The sequence below is a fragment of the Mixophyes fleayi genome, chromosome 3 (assembly GCF_038048845.1).
Source record: "Mixophyes fleayi isolate aMixFle1 chromosome 3, aMixFle1.hap1, whole genome shotgun sequence".
NCBI classification, from domain to species: domain Eukaryota; kingdom Metazoa; phylum Chordata; class Amphibia; order Anura; family Limnodynastidae; genus Mixophyes; species Mixophyes fleayi.
In genome coordinates this window covers 299590344-299608619 of record NC_134404.1, presented here as the reverse complement: position 1 = coordinate 299608619, position 18276 = coordinate 299590344, and the positions used below count along the sequence as shown (strand labels likewise).

Genomic DNA, 18276 nt, shown 5'->3' with positions numbered 1-18276 from the left:
ATGCTGATTCTAAGAAAGCTCTAGAGAATTTACCCTTTGATGGCGTAACTCTCTTCGGCTCAGAACTCAAGAGGGTAATTCACGAAACTACGGGGGGGAAAGAGCTCTCCCGACGGTAGTCAATAGACCCCACCAGGGCAGATTTCAGTCCTTTCGGAACTTTACCCGAGCCGGTGGAGCCTCCCCTAGAGGCCAGTTCTCAGCTTCTAGGGGAGCATTTAACAGAGGCAGAGGGGGCAGTGGCGCTACTAGGAGGGGATCCTCGCTTGACGGGGCCCTTCGGGGGGAGATAGAGGTAGGGGCACGACTCCTTCATTTCAGGGATCTTTGGGGGAGTCCACAACGGATCTCTCGATTCGAGGGATAGTGTCCCGAGGCTACGTCATAGACTTAGCCCAGCCCCCCAGACAAAGATTCTTCCGCACCCCCTTCCCCGGGAGAGGGGTCGAGGGTTTTACTCAAACTTTTTCCTCGTACCAAAGCCAGACTCCACTTTCAGGCCCATTCTAAATCTCCAGTTGCTAAACAAGCAACTAAAGGGTCAGACATTTTGCATGGAATCACTGCGTTCAGTAATAGCAAGTATAGAGCAAGGGGGAATACCTAGCATCCATAGACATCAAGGATGCCTACCTGGATGTCCCTATATGGAAGGGACACCAGTGCCTTCTACGCTTTGCGGTAGGAGAGGCACACTTTCAGTTCAAGGCCCTCCCCTTCGGCCTAGCAACGGCTCCCAGGGTATTTACCAAGGTCATGGCGAGTCTCTTGCGGCAAAGGGGAATTACTATTATCCCCTACCTCAACGACCTTCTCTTGAAGGCCCCGTCAGCTGCTCTCCTATCCCAGCACATAGAGACCACAAAGGAATTCCTTCGAAGCCACGGCTGGGTGTTGAACATACCAAAGTCATCACTAACCCCAGCGCAGCAGATGCGTTTCCTGGGCCTGATATTCGACACTCAGACCCAGAGAATATATTTCCCGCCAGACAAGGCTTTAGCACTGCGCAGGAAGGCAAAAGCCCTCCTAGCAAAGAAAAGAGTCTCTTTCCTCAGTTGCATGAAACTCCTGGGAACAATGGTTTCGGTATTCGAAGCAGTCCCATTCGCACAGTTTCATTCCCGCCCACTTCAGACAGAGATCTTACACAAGTGGTCGGGATCCCAAAGCCATTTAGACAGACAGATCATTCACCTGTCCACACGCACAAGGCTATCCCTAGCCTGGTGGACATCCAAGAACAATCTGAAGAAGGGCCAATCCTTACAGACCTGGTCTTGGACGCTCGTCACAACGGACGCAAGTCTGTCAGGGTGGGGGGGTGTAACAGGACACAGGGGCTCTGGTCCCCTCAGAAAGCCAGACTACCGATAAACAAGGGCCCAGGGGTTCCCATCAGGAAAGCCCCTACAGATACAATCGGACAATGCCACCACGGTAGCCTACATAAACCACCAGGGCGGCACTCGCAGTTCAGCGGCAATGCGAGAGGCGGAACGGATAATGGCATGGGCAGAACTTCATGTACCCAAGATTTCGGCCATCTTCATACCGGGGGTACAAAATTGGGAAGCCGACTTCCTCAGCAGGCAAAGACTCCACCCAGGGGAATGGGCCCTAAACAGGCAGGTATTCTCTCTGCTGGTGGATCGCTGGGGCACTCCAGAGATCGACCTGATGGCTTCCAGACTAAACCATAAGGTCAAGCGGTACGGTGCAAAGGCACGAGACCCAGGAGCAGAGCTCACAGATGCCATGACGACGTTTCGCATGGTCTACATATTTCCCCCCATCCCCATGCTGTCTCGGGTGCTAAAGAAGTTAAAAAGAGAACGGGTGCCCGCGATTCCAATAGCCCCGTATTGGCCACGCAGAGCGTGGTTCACAAACCTTCTGGGGCTGGCAGTAGCCCCCCCATTCCGCCTTCCCATGCGAACAGATCTTCTGGTTCATGGTCCTTTCCTCTACCAAAGTTTAGATCGGTTAGCTTTGACGGAGTGGCTACTGAGACCCTAGTACTCAAGGCTAGGGGGCTCTCGCAGCAGGTAATTACAACCATGATCAGGGCCAGAAAGCCTTCATCGTCTTCCATATATTACAGGGTTTGGAAGGCATACATTATGTGGTGCGAATCTAAGGGATTCCACACTTCCAAATTTTCCCTCCCACGCTTACTAGACTTCTTACAGGACGGCCTAGACAAGGGCCTCCGCCTAGGGTCGCTCAAAGTACAGGTATCTGCTCTGTCCGTGTACTTTCAGAAAAAGATAGCAGACTTCCCAAACATTAAAACGTTTCTGCAGGGGGTTCTTCACATACAGCCCCCATTTTCTCATCCAGTGGAGCCTTGGGACCTCAACTTGGTCCTTGGGGCCCTCACCAAGTCCCCGTTTGAACCTTTACACTCGGCGACATTGAGACCCTTGACGTGGAAGACAGCATTTCTCTTGGCTCTAGCGTCAGCGCGTAGAGTGTCGGAACTAGAGGCGCTTCGCTGTGACCCCCCCGTTTCTCATTTTCCATTCAGACAGGGCGGTACTTCACACTAAGCCCTCGTTCAGCCCTATGGTGGTTTCCAGATTCCACCTGAACCAAGAGATAGTGGTTCCGGCGTTCAAGGTCAGAAAGGACTCCCAAGAGGAGGCTTTTCAGTTACTTGATGTAGTCCGAGCACTGCACTGTTATATAGACCGCACGGCTCCTGTTAGGAAAACCACAGACCTATTTGTCCTCTATGACACCAACAAGAGGGGGGTGGCCAGCTTCAAGGCAATCAATTGCCCGCTGGATCACATCCACAATTCGAGAGGCCTACGTCACGGCCTCGCAACCCGTCCCGCAAAGATTAAAGGCGCATTCTACCAGAGCAGTAGGCGCCTCTTGGGCAGCTAGACATGGCGCGTTGGCGGAACAGTTGTGTAGAGCGGCGACATGGTCCTCCGTCCACACGTTCACCAGATTTTACAGGTTACAATGCTTCGCGTCGGCCGATGCAAGCTTTGGCCGCAGAGTTTTACGCGCAGCTGGTCCAGAGCAATCCCTCCCTTGAGGAAGCTTTGGTATATCCCCAATGTCTTGCAGTATCCCCCAATGGCAGGAAAGAGAAAATAAGATTTTTACTCACTGTAAAATCCTTTTCTCTGACTCCATTGGGGGACACTGCGCACCCTCCCTTGCTCTGTTTATAGTTCTGTGTGTGAAAAGTATTATCATATGTTTCTATACTTTAAGACCTTCCAGGTATTATCACCTCCTTTCCTCTCACGCTTGGTTAGTCAAAACTGAGGAATTCACAGGAGAGGAGGGGCATAGTTAGGGGGAGTAGAGCAAAGATCTACTAGTAGATAAAGTGACAGACTCCTGGACCCACTACTATACCCCAATGTCTCGCAGTGTTCCCCAATGGAGTCAGAGAAAAGGATTTTACGGTGAGTAAAAATCTTTTTTTTTTTGAGTTGATGGAGTTCCTGGTTGTTTTACTGTAAATGAAGATTGTACAGCAGGAAGAAATCTGCAATCAGGGTGTGTGAATACCTCAAACAAAGACCCTGACTAATATAACAGGATCTGTTCCATTACAAGACTAACTGATTGGTTGTATTGCTTATAACTACACTTATTCTGAATATGTTGTTGTGTATATTTACTAATAGTGTATTTTCCTACCAATATTCCTTTTTATTTCCATGATTGATTTATTTTGTCTTGTTTTATTTAGTCAGAGGATTGAGGGTCATCTATTTTGTTATGAACAATGGAAATTATTTTTATCTAAAACTTGAATATCATTGAGAAAGTATTGTACAAGCCATTTATTTCCTGATATAATTTCTTGTCATTATTTTATTAACTCGAACATAAATCATATACTTTCTTTCTAAACGGAAGTACTTGCTGACATACCACAAACTGTCTTTTAAATTGTGACTTATGACCTAATATGCCTTTGTCTGTCTTGCAGTGCCTTCAGAATATTATTAGAGTCTGATGAAGACAGACTTCTTGTTGTATTTAACAGAGGGTTAATCCTAATGACTGAGGTAAGCTATAACGTTGAGAACTTTAAAAGTGCAGAAGAGAATTCATTTAATCATCTAATTTGTGTTTTAGGTACTTAGGCTTATTTATTCTTACCCTTTATTTGGCGCCACCAGGTTTCCGCAGCGCCATACACAGTACAAACAGTAGACCATACAGGGTAAACAGTACAGAACAATAGACGAGTAATACCAAGACTGCAGACATAGCAATTATAGCCATAGTTTGTAATGTTGTTTTTTTTGCTTCATTTGTATACGTGTTTGTAATATAGTTTTCCCAAATTTATTTATTTTTTTAATCAGGTATTTTATTGAGTTTTAGTACATATAAAAGAGAAATGTACAAAAACAAACAAAATTAGTTAAAGAAAAAGACAAAACGTAACATTGCATAGCATACGTCAGCCGTTTATCAGAATGAGATCAATGCGGGTATAAATGTAGATGTAAAAAATATAAATGATATGAAGTAATAGGAGCAGATCCAGATTTTGACTAGATAAATACGTGCAAACATAAGTGAATGCATGAATATTATGCAAGAACCAGTATCAAAGGCACCACTTGAAATTGCAAGTTTATCAAAGCAGATTTAAAAAAAATAGTATTACTTAGCCCGAACCAAACGAGACTCACGCATTGTATTAACTAGAATCCTGAACCAACCATCTTCACCTATGCTTAGATTCGTACCATAGGGACCAGATTTCATGGTATTTGTGTTCTGCCCTTCTCAAAGTATAAGTGAATCTCTCGTGAGTTTTCCCAAATTTTTATTGAAGCTCGAGGCACTTGCTTCAATCGCTCGATGCACTGCTCAGACTGTGCTTGGATCTTTGGACATTTCTCAAGAATTCAAAATAGGCCCAATTCCTCCCCATCCCTTGGAGCCAAAAGACCCCTTAGGGCAATAAGGTTCTTCAGGTTATTCTTCATCAAAGCTAGGGAAAGGGGGCCTCTTGACATCAATGATCCCTGTGTTATTATTAGAGCAATAAATGTAAAAAGTTGAATAAACTTTTTTTCTTTTTATTCTTTTTTGTTTTAGTCCTTTAACACATTACATATGATGTATCATGAAGCTACAGCCTGCCATGTGACTGGGGACTTAGTAGAGCTTTTGTCCATATTCCTGTCTGTCCTTAAATCCACACGTCCTTATCTTCAGAGAAAAGGTAAGAGGGTTTTCTGACAAAATGTAATGTGTTTGACATATATTGTATACATAGATACAATGTTAATAGTAATACATGTAAACTTTCTGTATTTTAATTTTTGAAATGCTGTACCTTGTTCACAGCAACATTACATTGTAACATATTCTTTTGGTTTTCTGCAGATGTGAAGCAGGCACTGATTCAATGGCAGGAAAGGATTGAATTTGCCCACAAGCTATTAACTTTGTTAAATTCTTACAGTCCTCCAGAACTAAGAAATGCCTGCATAGGTAACTTATTTAATTGTATTGTTTATTTTTTATGTATGTATCTGGTCAGTGGGACAAATCCTAAAGAGACTAGTAGATATAGCATTTATTAAGCTTGATTGGCCATTAGGACCCTATTTTCTGATTATTTAATGATGCGAGAGCCATATGCTGCATAACTATTCATCTTACACCCAGCATCAAGTCGCTGTTATATCACACATGCTCATTGTTACTATGTGATTGTGCATAGCATTTTGCTGATATCACAATATCTCAGTAGAATAAGTGCAGAACACCAGAGGGCAATTCTTTTGTAAAGCAGTGATGGTAGACAGGTGGTGGTGAGCTCCTTCCTGCCATATTCCCCATGAGCCTTGGCTCTTATTCCCTGCTTAATGCCCCACCAAGCTTAATCTGTGGCTGCACCTCTTATTGAATAATAGCTTGGGCAGTGGGTTAAGTGTATCTGGTTGCTCATCACTGTTGTAGAGTCACCATGCTACAGGAAGGAGCAACAGAGTCAAAATTTTGATATAATGCTCTAATATTTTGTTTCATTTAGACAACAGGGATTTGAATTTATGCAGAATTTCTTATTGTATATAACCGAGTTCCTTTGGCATTGTTTTCTAGATGTGCTAAAAGAACTGGTGTTGTTGAGTCCTCATGATTTTTTGCACACTTTGGTCCCATTTCTACAGCACAACCATTGTACATACCATCACAGCAACATCCCAAGTAAGTGCTTATTATTCTCTATGCTGTATTGATGATCATTGAAACATGATTTGCCAAAGAACTGCGTTCAAAGCCTTTTTTTATTTCATTATTATTTGTTATTATTGTAACTTGCAGCTAAGTAATGGTATAGAACAAAAGCAAGGAAAGTACTGTAATTATCAGGGTATTGTCGGCTAACTTAAGGAGATATAGTATATTGTATTAGTAGTGACAGACACATAGCAAAATAAACATTACATTCTCAACTGTGTGTCAGATGCTGTAATTTGTTTCTGTTTTTTATTTCAGTGTCCCTTGGTCCATACTTTCCATGTCGTGAAAACATGAAACTCATAGGAGGAAAAAGCAATATCCGTCCTCCCCGCCCAGAGCTCAATATGTGCCTCTTGCCCACAATGGTAGAATCTAACAAGGTGGGGGAATGTGAACAGTTTAACTTTTGTTTGAATCTGCACTGATATTAGTCTTGTGGAATCTAAATATGTATTTTTCTGGCTTAATGAATACATACACTATCATCTAAACCTGCCTACATTGTGAATAGTTATTTTATTTCAAGTTATAATATGTAACCATATTTTATTCCGAGGGGTAACATGTAAGCAAACTTTGAGAGGTGTAAAGCAAGGACTAGAAATAAGGAATATTTTTTTTTTTTTAAGGGGAATTTGAAGGGATTTTAAATTAGATGTCAGACTGAGTGCTGAAGCTGTTACTCAAACACTGAAGGTGGTGGATCTATCCACAATACAGTTTAGATATCAACATAGTCATGAGTGAAAGATAATTAAGATCCATAGCTTTTTTTTTCACTGTTGATACATAATATGATCCTTTGAAATAACTTGTGTACTTTTGTGTCTTGTTTTTTAGGGTAAAGATGAAGTGTATGACCGCATGCTGCTAGATTACCTATCTTCATATCATCAGTTTATCCATCTCCTCTGCCGAGTAGCAATCAATTGTGAAAAGTTTACTGAAGCTTTGATTAAGCTGAGTAAGTTGAACTAGAAATAGGAATACTAAACTACAGTTCCTCCAATATAACTTCATGTATTTTCCGTTTTATTATTGGACAGATGTGCACCAGTGAGTCATAAACCCTATCACTAGGAGGATTATTTAATAATATAAGTACCTCTTCTATATAACAACCAGGAATGTCCGTGAGATGATCATTGGGTGGTGGGTACTAGGTTGTTTTCACTGTACAGGTCCATGGCAAAGGTTGAAATCTGGTTTCATCTCAGGTGTGTCCAATGTGAATTTTACGTTAATTTAATGCAGCTTGCAGCAATTGTATTTATCCTTGGCCTGTGTTTCTCTCCCTTTTCTACTATTCTGCAGCTCATAGGGAAAAAAAAGTCTTGTTCCCATGCAGCAGAGGAACTCATCCATGCAATTTGCTCACTCTCTTGCCCCATATATGAACTGATAAATAAGAGGTGGCAGCTTTCAGTCTTTATATGCTGACTACTTTAGATTGTACAGCAGACTGACAGGTCTGTTGATTCCTCATACAGATAAAGTAATCTCTGATCTGTTAAATAATGTTTTCTCGGGGTCTAAAGTTAGGTACACACTACCTGAAATCTCTGTCAATGCAATAACTTTAATGATTTTTCCAATGACTGAAGTTCTCAATCAGCATACCGGTTTATGTGTACACACTGTACACAATTTACTGCTCATTGGTCATAACCATCTGCTGAAAAGATCTCTTTGGGGATCTGCCAACATTGCTGGTCGAGTGTGCGTACACACTTCAGAATTTGCCTGACATCGTTCATAGTGATTTTTAGTCCGTTTTTAAAATCAAATCAAACGTTGCAATGTGCTTTGGGACGATACAACATGATGATTGGAGCATGCACACTAATGCAATATCAGAACTAACAGTTATTTATTGTGTGATTGGCATGTTAATCTGGGGAAAAACCTGTAGTGTGTACCTAGTTTATGGTTTATTGTTATAGGTGCAAGGGTGCTCCATGCTCGTCAATTCCACATTGTTCTTGTGTGTCTGAACTAGGGACCATATGTGGCCGTGGCAGTTCCATTTGCTTTTCTTTTGTGGAAACACCCTTTCCACCTGTTCAATATTATGAGTTGCCCTTGAATCACTTTCTGTTAACTAAGAACTATTCCTGCTGTTTAGTGGTGAAGAATGTAATTTTATTTGGTTCGGATCATATACATAATTCTCAGTGTCCTTTTGCATTGGATCTCTGCGAGATCTTATAGCTCATTATTCAATTTGTCGTTGCCACAGTTTTAAGCTGCAACAGCTGCTAGGGAGATGCCAAGTTTGGGGCATCCATAATAGAGCAAGAATCCTTTCCAGTGTTGACGGTCATGTCTTGGCAAGTTTTGGATCAACTCATAAACAAGGAGCATGTTGGCCCAAGTGAATGGACCAACAATGTTTTTTTTTATCACCTGGTCATTAAGTCGGTTTAATAACCTCATACCAAAACCCCTAGATATCTCAAATTAGGCAATTGAATACAAATTGTTGGGTTGATTGTGTTTACTTGGCATTGCCACCCAGTCTCCATCTTTCTTCCTTTCAGTGTGCTGATACAGGTTAAACAGGAGTAGGTTCTTCCGATACTGCTTTGGAAGCTATTGGCCCAATGTACTGTGATATTCTCGCCATTATATTTAATTCCAGGCTGTAGATCCACTTAAATTTATCATGACCAGAGTTTGTAAGGCCCAAAATGTGGCTGATGCTCTTTCATGGATGGCTCATTTAGCTTATCCTTACTGGTCCTTGGTCCTGCTTTAAATTTAGTTTAGTTTGATAGGTATGCCCTTATTGGTCAATTTGCCTGATTTCTTTTATATCTTTCCCATGGCTTAGTAATTACAATCTCCTCAGTCTGTTTGGTCTTGTTGTTGTTGATTGCTCATGTCGATTACTTATGGTGATCTTCCTTGCTTAGGTTTCACAAGGAAAAAGCAGAGCTTTGTAAAACTCCCTAAGACAGGTAGCCCGGAATTGGACAGTCTCCTTAGACTGGTATTTCTTTACATTCTTCATTCCCACTGACTCAAGTTGCTCTTTCATCATCATGACCGCATCTGAGGCCCGTTGAGTTTACCTTGAAATTGTTTACAGCTCCACATTTTTAAGACCACTGCATTTCTAGATGAGCTTTATGTGACTCCTCAGCTCTGTATTCCACTATGTATACGATTTCTCTTCCGTTCTGTGGCATAAACAGCTTTGCAAGTGATTCCTTTTTTTCTTTTCTTTTTAGATTGTTGTATTCCTCTATGGTGCATGTCTCCACTAATGAGCCATATGATTTTATGTACTTGGCGGGAAATAATTTTCTCATGGTTGAGTGGTCGACATACCTTTCACACTCTGTAAAGAGCTATTTTCAGGCCATTATTTAATTAATATGTGCATCTACCTGGTTTGCATTGTCACACGGTATTGAAGTGGATCGCTTCCAATTTGGTGGAGCGTGGGAAAATTGCTCAGATTGCCTGAGCGCATATTGACCCCTCCATGTCAATTGAGTTCATCCATTTTCATTGAGGCTTTCTAAGGAGCAAGTTGTATCCGTCTGCTACATTTTTTTTTTTTTTATTTTTTTTTTATTTCAACCTTGGACTACTGAACAACAGAAATTTCCTGATGGATTGGGAGGTTAATAAAAAAGGAAAATCAGTGTGGTTGGGTGTGTTTATTATTATAAAATTGTTTTTAACTTTTTGTTTTTTGTGTTTGTGTGATTGGAATATTTTCTGGTACAGATATTGTGGGCTACTGGTGCATGTAGTTTCACAAGCTAAGCTTCTAATTCCAAGAGTTCCAGTAGGCCCCAGCAGTCAGTAGCTGCCAGGGATTGCTGGAACTTAAATGTTCCACGCTAGATTGTAATCTATTGCTTACTTATAACCATTACATTGTCATCCCTGGTCTGGGTGGTAACAAGAAGATCCTCTGTTCTATTCAGACCAAGAGGAGCAGCCCACACGCTTATTTCCCGCGCGCCTAATCTCTAGTGACTTAAGGGTCTGGAGCACATTATGACTGGAGCCTATGCTGCAGATCTCCTTGTTTGCATTATAATCAGCTCAGCCTGTCAAACTTTGTGCTGGTTAACGCGTAAGCAGGAGCACCCCACACTCTTTCTCCTGCTTTAGTGGGAACCAACCCACCTGTACAAATTGGGTCTGGTTGAAGAATTTTGGGGGGCGAACTGTTTTAATTTCTATGGCCCATGCTTTCTGCATGTAGTGCACACACTGCAAAGCCCATTGAAATGCGTGGCAAAAGTGGCAACATTTTTAAATAGATCTCATTTTTCAAATCATTCTAAATATCCACAGTTCACCTGATTTTACAATAAAATCTTTTTACTGGGTTAGAGCGTATAGTTATATGATTTTGCTGAACAAAACCACCCTTTAGTAGTTTTCCCCCTAATTCTCTTATTTAGTAATAATATGACTTGTTAATTATAATGCCTAAAGGGGTATAGACTGAAAAGGAAAATGTGGTTATTATATCCTTATTTTCCAAACTCTCATTCCCCAAATCGCTACCAAATTATATTATGTGCATCACAGTAGAGTTCTCTAGAATAAATCTGAATGCTAATAACCAAGGAAACATACAAAACCTGTATGAAGTAGTGCACCTAAACTTATTTAAAAATATATTCCAACAGTTTTTGACCCTTTAAAATAGTTTTTCTTCCCCTTATGACACTTAAATAAAAAGCACTTAAGGTGCAGCTCTATTTAAGTGACAGTGTACTAGCTTTGGCATATAAGCATATGTAGAGTTAACTGCTGCTTGCTTTTCAGGTGTCCTGATTGCATATGAAGGGCTGCCCTTACATCTTGGTTTGTTTCCAAAACTCTGGACTGAGTTATGCCAAACACAGGTAATTTATTTATTGTCCTATACAAGTGAAATTAAAATTTTATCAAAATGTGCACACTGTTCTGTATAAAAATAATAATAATCATCCAAAAATGATTGTCATATGGGGTAAAAATGTCAGGTGCTAGCAGAGGTTATCGGCAATAGACAGGGGCAAACGCAGGATTTGTAGAGGGGTTTTCCACACCACGCCACCAGTGGGCGTGACCAGAATGCATGGGGGTGTGGCTATAATTTTAGACAGTGCTTGGCTGCTCTCCAACTCTTCCTATCCCCATAATATACATGGGCAATGCTGCGTGCACTACTGTTAGGTGCACGCAGCTCTCCCTTTTCAAGCAGAGCCATGTGAAGCGGGGGCAGGGTCCAGCCACCTCAATTATACAGTGTCCCAGGCTTGGATGGGGGTTTCCAGGCACTAGGAACCCTGCCCCTCGCCCCTCGCCCCTCGGTTTGCCTATGATAGTGGAGCAAAACCTACTGATTTAAAGAGTAGATATTCTAAATAACCTGCTGTTACCAGATATGTGATCCAAGCATAAAGGTTAATAACAGGTGTTTCATCCTGTTTTTAAGTTTTGTCAGATCATTGGTTTATATTCTAAACAAAGTGCAGGATAGATTATTGTTTACCTGCCAGAAGCATCTTTACTTTTCAGCAGAAGGTTCAAGGATCAGTTGTGATCTGCTCATTGCAATCTGAACAGAACACAATTTAGGTGCTGCTGAGGCACTGTGTGTATATGGGTGATGTGTGGTTTGAGTTCAGTCACTAAAAAGTCTTAGCATTTTCTCTCAGCTGCAAATACCCATTTGGTGTTGAATATACTAGGGGCTTTATCATTCGCATCTGCATTGTGTTCTTGATTTTTAAACTACTTTTTATTTCTTTTGAAAATCTAGTCTCCACTGGCAAAAAACTGCATCAAGTTACTGTGTGAAGATCCAGTTTTCGCTGAATATATTAAAACTATTTTAATGGATGAACGTGTTTTCCTCAATAATAATGTTGTATACACATTCCTGACCCATTTCCTTATAAAGGTATGTATGATTCTTGCCGGCTGTGCGGATGAGCCGGATTATTATATCCAATTACAACTTTCCTTTATTTTTCCCTAACAGGTTCAAAGTCAGGTCTTCTCTGAAACAAATTGTGCTAGTCTCATTAACACAATAATTACACATCTTATCAATCAGTATCAAAATGTGGAGAGTGATTTTATCAGCAGAATTGAAATTTCCAAAGCAAGCAGCACTTTAAATGGGGTAAGATACATGTCTGATTTATAGTCCTTAATACAATGTATTCGTAAGGGTTTATTTATTCTCTTTATAATTCAACTCTTGCTTTTTTTATGTTACATGCTTAGTAACTCCATGCTTACCCTATGCAGCAGCTGTAAGGTTAGAACATGGAGCTGGTGGCAGTCAGTTTCTCTTTTACAAAGTAACACAAGAAGCCCCTGTATGGATAAACCCTTATAAGTCCTCGTCTTTTTGAGGCAATCCATAAGGGTTTTATCTATGCTATTGTCCACACACATAAGAAATAAAAGGAGAGTGAGGAGGACAGTTTAGATTTTGGATGGCAGGAGTCCTACATGGCAGAAATTGCAGAATAACTATCATCATCATCATCATCATTTATTTATATAATATATAATAAGTTAATGCATTATCCATGTAGACATTTGACTGGCATTTATTTTCATGTGACCTTTTTTAAATAACTGTCCTAAATAGGATTACCACACTCTTTTGTTTTTAACGTATATGTTGTTTATAAAAACTTGTTAATCTTATTTTCATTAACATTTCTGCTGTCTGTTTTAAGCTTGTTTTAATCGTACCTATAATTTTAAGGCATTACTGGCCCTCAATAGCATAATGTCATAGCTCCTGATCCTTTGCCGTTACGGTTCTGCAGCACACAGGCTATGCTGCGGGCTCAGATGTCATTGTCATTGCTGGTGTTTCAGCTGCACAATCTTCACAGTAACCCCTATTTGCTCCTGCAGATTCCTTCAGTATGACCAGTTTGAACCTTTGAATCAGGTGCCTTTATCTCTATTTCTTTAAGGGTAGCCTGTCTCATCACAGTCCATCATATGTGCATGTGTTGGAGATGGCATCTCTTACATGACTGTGCTTCTAATAGTTCTCCTTATTGTGATCAACATTTTGCTTCAACCTAGAGAAATTCCTAGCTTTATACAATACAATTCTGTGAACACAATGGCTTATTTTTAGATTATGCAGTCCCCGCTGGTTTTGTAGAGGTACAGGTAATGATTTTGGGAAGATGCTGTTACTGTAGTGTCTTAAAAGCCTTTTACATTGAGTTCTTTCAATAGGGACAGCATACCAGTCCTTCTCAGAATGTTCTCCATTGTGGTTCATATGCCACTTGCTTTCACTTTGTGGAATAAGTCCTTATTCATGAGCATACAGCCTATCCATTCACAAGGAGCCAATTACATAACTGGGGCACTTTACGAATATTGCTCAGAGCTCATTAATAAATGTCATGAAGACTGACTAAGATTTAAAAGACATTAGTTCATAGTGCATTTATAGTCTACATGCTTATGAATGTTGGTTCAAACCATAAAATTGCAGCAGATACATTTTATGTAAGAAGTTATTTCTGCAATAGTCCTGCCTCCTGTAGGTTTAGATAAAGCAGTTTAACTGTAAGTAGAAAATTATTTTTTTGTTTTCAATCTTTGTTTTTGTTTTACCTGTTTTAGGATCTCAGAGCATTGGTTCTACTCCTTTCAGTTCACACTCCAAAACAGATGAATGCAGCCTTAATACCAACTTTACAAGAACTCCTGAGCAAATGCAGAGCATGCCAGCAGCAAACAAATTCATTACAAGAGCAAGAATCCAAAGAAGGTAAAACTAAAGGTTGGTATTGAAGTGGCTCTTTACTTCCCAGTACTTGAAAATAATATCTTGTATATCGGGTTATTGTCTGAATTAGCCACAGTTGCATGTCACTTCATCAATTTCAGTAAATTAATGCAGTCATTGCTTTTATTATATATTTTAATATATATTTGATGAGGTATTGATTTTGCAAAATTAAAATTGCTTAGTAGTTCAAATACCTAAATATTATGTATTCATTTTCTTAATTTTGAAGGCGCTCAGTCATATTTAAGTGAATATCTATTATATATGACTTTAGTTGTTATAACGTCTACTTCCCTTCACACCCACTTATGTAAGTACAGTTGCGGGACAGTTTTCAATCCTGAAATCTATTTGGGCCCCCAGAGGCCCAGGAAGTATCTCTATGTGGGCCCCCAGAGGCCCAGGAAGTATCTCTATTTGAGAAATCCTATTTGGCATCCATGTGATCCCAGTTTATAATCTTGTAATGAATAAGTAAACCAGCTTATTCACTCTGAAGGATAGTGGCACAGAGGCGCTTTGGGTCACACAAGTTTTAAATGCAGCATTTAATCCCTCCATAATAGGCTAGCTAGTACTGTATTAATATATTTCCAGATTTCCTGTCACATTAGCGATTACACGTTCTGCAAACATTGTGTACTTGTGTTGGTGGAATAAATGTCAGGTTTGAAAGATGGGAGCACAAAGTGCCACTCTGACACTACTTTTATCATTAAATACATATTTGAGGAGATAATGTGAGTAATTATGTGAGTTTTAATATGGGGATACCAATGTTTTATTGTCTTTAAGTGGAATTGATAAAGCAGACTGTTCTATACAACTTCCACAGAAGACAAAACTGTTTTGACTAATTTTGAGTTGTTAAAGAAGATGTTTCTTCTTTCCAGACGATGAAGGTGCTACTCCAGTGAAACGAAGGCGAGTTAGCAGTGATGAGGAACACATGGTTGACAACTGTATCAGTGATCTGAAAAATGAGCGTGAAGCATCCACCCCAACAAGCACATCTGACAATGAGACTAGAGACTCTTCAATCATTGATCCAGGAACTGAACAAGACCCACCATCTCCCTCTCCACTCTCTGCTAAAGAATTCAGAATAGAAGTGTCATCTTCATTTACAGAAGATGTACTGCTGCCTGCGAGGCCACAGCCCATAGAAGACCAGCCTGGCAGCAGCAGCATTAAGTATGAAGATGGTAAAGAAACGAAAGAACTCCAGAGTTCTAAGGAGACAAATGTAATGGAGGAAGATAGTGAGCTGCCTTCCACGTCCATATCCGCAGTGTTGGCTGACTTGGCAGACTTGAGGGGATGTGATGGTCAGCCGTCACCCACACAGGACAGTCAGGAGTTCAGCCTCTCATTAAATTGCGAGCATTCCAGGGGACTTTTTAGTCATATACAGCAAAATGACATTTTAGATACCCTGTGCAGGACCATTGAGTCCACGATTCTTGTGGTCTCAAGGATATCAGGAAAAGAAAACAAAGCTGCTTCTTGACATTAGTTGTAGCATGTCTGCTTTTAAGTCTTTATTTTTTTTTTTAAAGCTGTTTGTATACAAGTTTGCAGGGTTTTTCTTCCTGTTTTCTTCTTTTTGTGCTTCAGTTTGTCAAGTGCTTTCTGCTTGGATGGCAAAATAGATTTATATGCTTAATTCCTGGTCAGGCAGAAGTCAAGAAACAAAAATTGCATCTGCAGTACACTTTGTAAAGGCCAATCATAATGGTTATGTTTTATGTAATTCAGGTTCGCTATAGTGGCTTTCATTTAAATGGCCGCTTGGAATAACGGGGGGGTACCCCCTTTACCCAATATAATGTAATTTAAACTTGTCATTTTTACCGTGTATAATATGGTGTCCTCTGTGCCAGTTTTGTACCTTATAATAGAGGCAGTTGCCTCAAATTGCTGTGGTTCTTATTATCAAAATTAAGTTTACTTGTACTAAACCACAAGAAATTTGATTCTGTAAAGAATCCTATATAGCTGTGGCCTGGCAGTATATATGGTGCTTTATTTAACAGAATACCTGTGGAGGAAATAAAGCACACTTGATGTAAACAAACAGACAAAAAAACAAAAATAATTGTTTTATTTTATTGCCATGATTGATCGCTATTCTGTGCACTTCATTAAACTAATTGTGACGACTTTTCATTTTTGTGTATATTGGCCTCCTTTTAAAATTCAGCTGTACACAATGAACCACATTCTATTGACCACCTTCTACAAAACTGCTAAAGTTGTATTACGCATGTCTGTGTTTCACAATTTGTTAGCTTGAACTGAAGGCAGAAATAAATCACAAGTTATATACCCAATGAATTCCTGTTCAACAGCTATGGGACAGCGAAGGAAAAGAAATTGCACTTTGTTTTAAAATATAGTTTGTTTAAAAGAGATTTGAAAACTTAAGTGAACAATGTTTCAAACTACCTATTTTATCACTGTTCTACCATGGTTCATCCTGGAGAATATAACTATAATATTAATAAAAATCTCTTATTTCAACGACTCGTCTTTGAGTCCAGAAAGTCTACATTTGTAGTACTGCTTCATAGTATGGTTGCCCTAAGTCTTTCTTTTTATGTGGTTGGATACACCATAAAGGTGCTGTAGCTAATTTGTACGTGGAATATTATGGCATAAAACACTGCCACATATGTGACCTTGTTTAATGCCATATGTTTTCAGGGAATGATTTCTTCACATTTTCTGTGTGCAGCCTTTAGACCATTTTTTTTTATGTAGATAAATTTGGAGCCTTAGTCAAAGAGCCTGGTTCATAACTAGCAGCTGTTCTATATAGTGTTACAAATTTTGTGCGTTCCATGCTCCACAATTGTATGAAATAATGTAGTCCATGTGTTGCCCAACTGTAATGATTTTTATTGCAGCTTACCAAGGAGATAAAAATCACTTATGGCCATAATTTATCAAAAAATATCTCGCCAGCAGTAACACTTTGATGTATTGGGCCCATTACCAGCTTGAAAACCGTTTAATAATTATACCCCTAAGTGAAGATGTCAGTGCTTGAAAATCCTCTTTTCTGAGTTGACCCTGAATTCAAATGACCCGTGGGACAAGGTGCCCATTACAAAGATACCTGGTGGGATGCTATTGCCCCAGTGGGTGGTTGCAGCTATATGAACCCGCATAATGGGGGAGCACCTAGGTAGGTGACTCCTTTCTCCTGATAATGAAGAGGTGGAAAAGTATTTAAGACAGTCATCCTCTGGGAACTTAGGCCAAGCATGGAGTGCAGATTCTATGGCCTGCTTGTGTGGTGGGGGGGTAGCCTATCGACAGCTGTCCCACACTCGGGGGACTGATGGGGAATTACTGCCATGTCTAATTGCATGCCTGGCTTTGGGTGGGGGACGGCACAGACCTCAAGACAGCACAGCGTCAATTCACAGCAGATATCAGTACACATAATGGAACACAGTCATCAGCAGCTTCTATTTCCCTAATTTTCTTGGTGTCCCCAGCTGCATGGAATTATTTCTAAAGCTCAGGTAGGATTGCATATTTAGGACTATTCATTTCATACACTTCTACAGCTGGGTATTTGTATTTGCTTTTGCAGTGTTCATTTTACAAGTTTGCGTACTCTAGCTGTCCTTTTCTCCACCTTTATCTGTCATGTCTATGAAGGGGAGTAATTCTAAGTCTAAGACCGGGCTGTGCTTGATCAGTAACGTTTTATAGATGCCTAAAATTTCATTCGAAGCCGCCCAGTGGATAGTGAGGCACGGACACTTGACGTGAGGTTGACAGCCAACTGTTGCACATGTCTACGGGATTAGCCTCATGATCTGGCAGAACCAGACTGAGGAAAACCCCTGGCACAGTCTATTTCTGATTGTAGGTGAAGGGACTGTCCCACCACTTCTTTCAATTAACTTCAGTGAATGACCCCACACATCTGAGTGTGATTGGCCTCGACTCATCAGGTCCCTTAGCAACACCGCTACATGAACTAATTTGAGCTAAATGCTTGCAAATGCCTGTGCAGGGCCTTGTATAAGTTTTCTAGTGAACTTACTGGGTAGGTCTCAGAAACGTCAAAGTTCTGTCTCAGTCCTGTCCTGGAGAGGGTCTGATTCTTAGTGCTCTTCTCATGAAGAGGATGAGGTGGATTCTTTGTGTTTTGAAGAGGACTTTGCTGGACTGCATGGGTTGGATGAATTAGTGCAGGTGGTACGTCAGTCTTT

The 18276-nt window shown here is 40.4% G+C and overlaps 1 protein-coding gene across 3 annotated transcripts in view; it reads left to right on the top strand.

Annotated features, from left to right (window-relative positions):
• The window catches only part of USP34 (ubiquitin specific peptidase 34), a 166672-nt gene extending 150459 nt beyond the window's left edge, over window positions 1–16213 (top strand). For 2 of the 3 annotated variants that reach the window (XM_075203870.1, XM_075203868.1), the window contains 11 exons: window positions 3965–4043; window positions 5092–5218; window positions 5383–5490; window positions 6106–6210; window positions 6502–6626; window positions 7087–7210; window positions 11044–11123; window positions 12026–12166; window positions 12248–12391; window positions 13876–14035; window positions 14938–16213. In XM_075203870.1, coding sequence (XP_075059971.1) covers window positions 3965–4043; window positions 5092–5218; window positions 5383–5490; window positions 6106–6210; window positions 6502–6626; window positions 7087–7210; window positions 11044–11123; window positions 12026–12166; window positions 12248–12391; window positions 13876–14035; window positions 14938–15554 — 1810 coding nt within the window. In that variant the 3' untranslated portion in view covers window positions 15555–16213. The remainder of the gene's footprint in view (window positions 1–3964; window positions 4044–5091; window positions 5219–5382; window positions 5491–6105; window positions 6211–6501; window positions 6627–7086; window positions 7211–11043; window positions 11124–12025; window positions 12167–12247; window positions 12392–13875; window positions 14036–14937) is intronic. The other variant, XM_075203869.1, reaches the window with a different exon arrangement.
• The last annotated feature ends 2063 nt before the right edge of the window (window positions 16214–18276 follow it).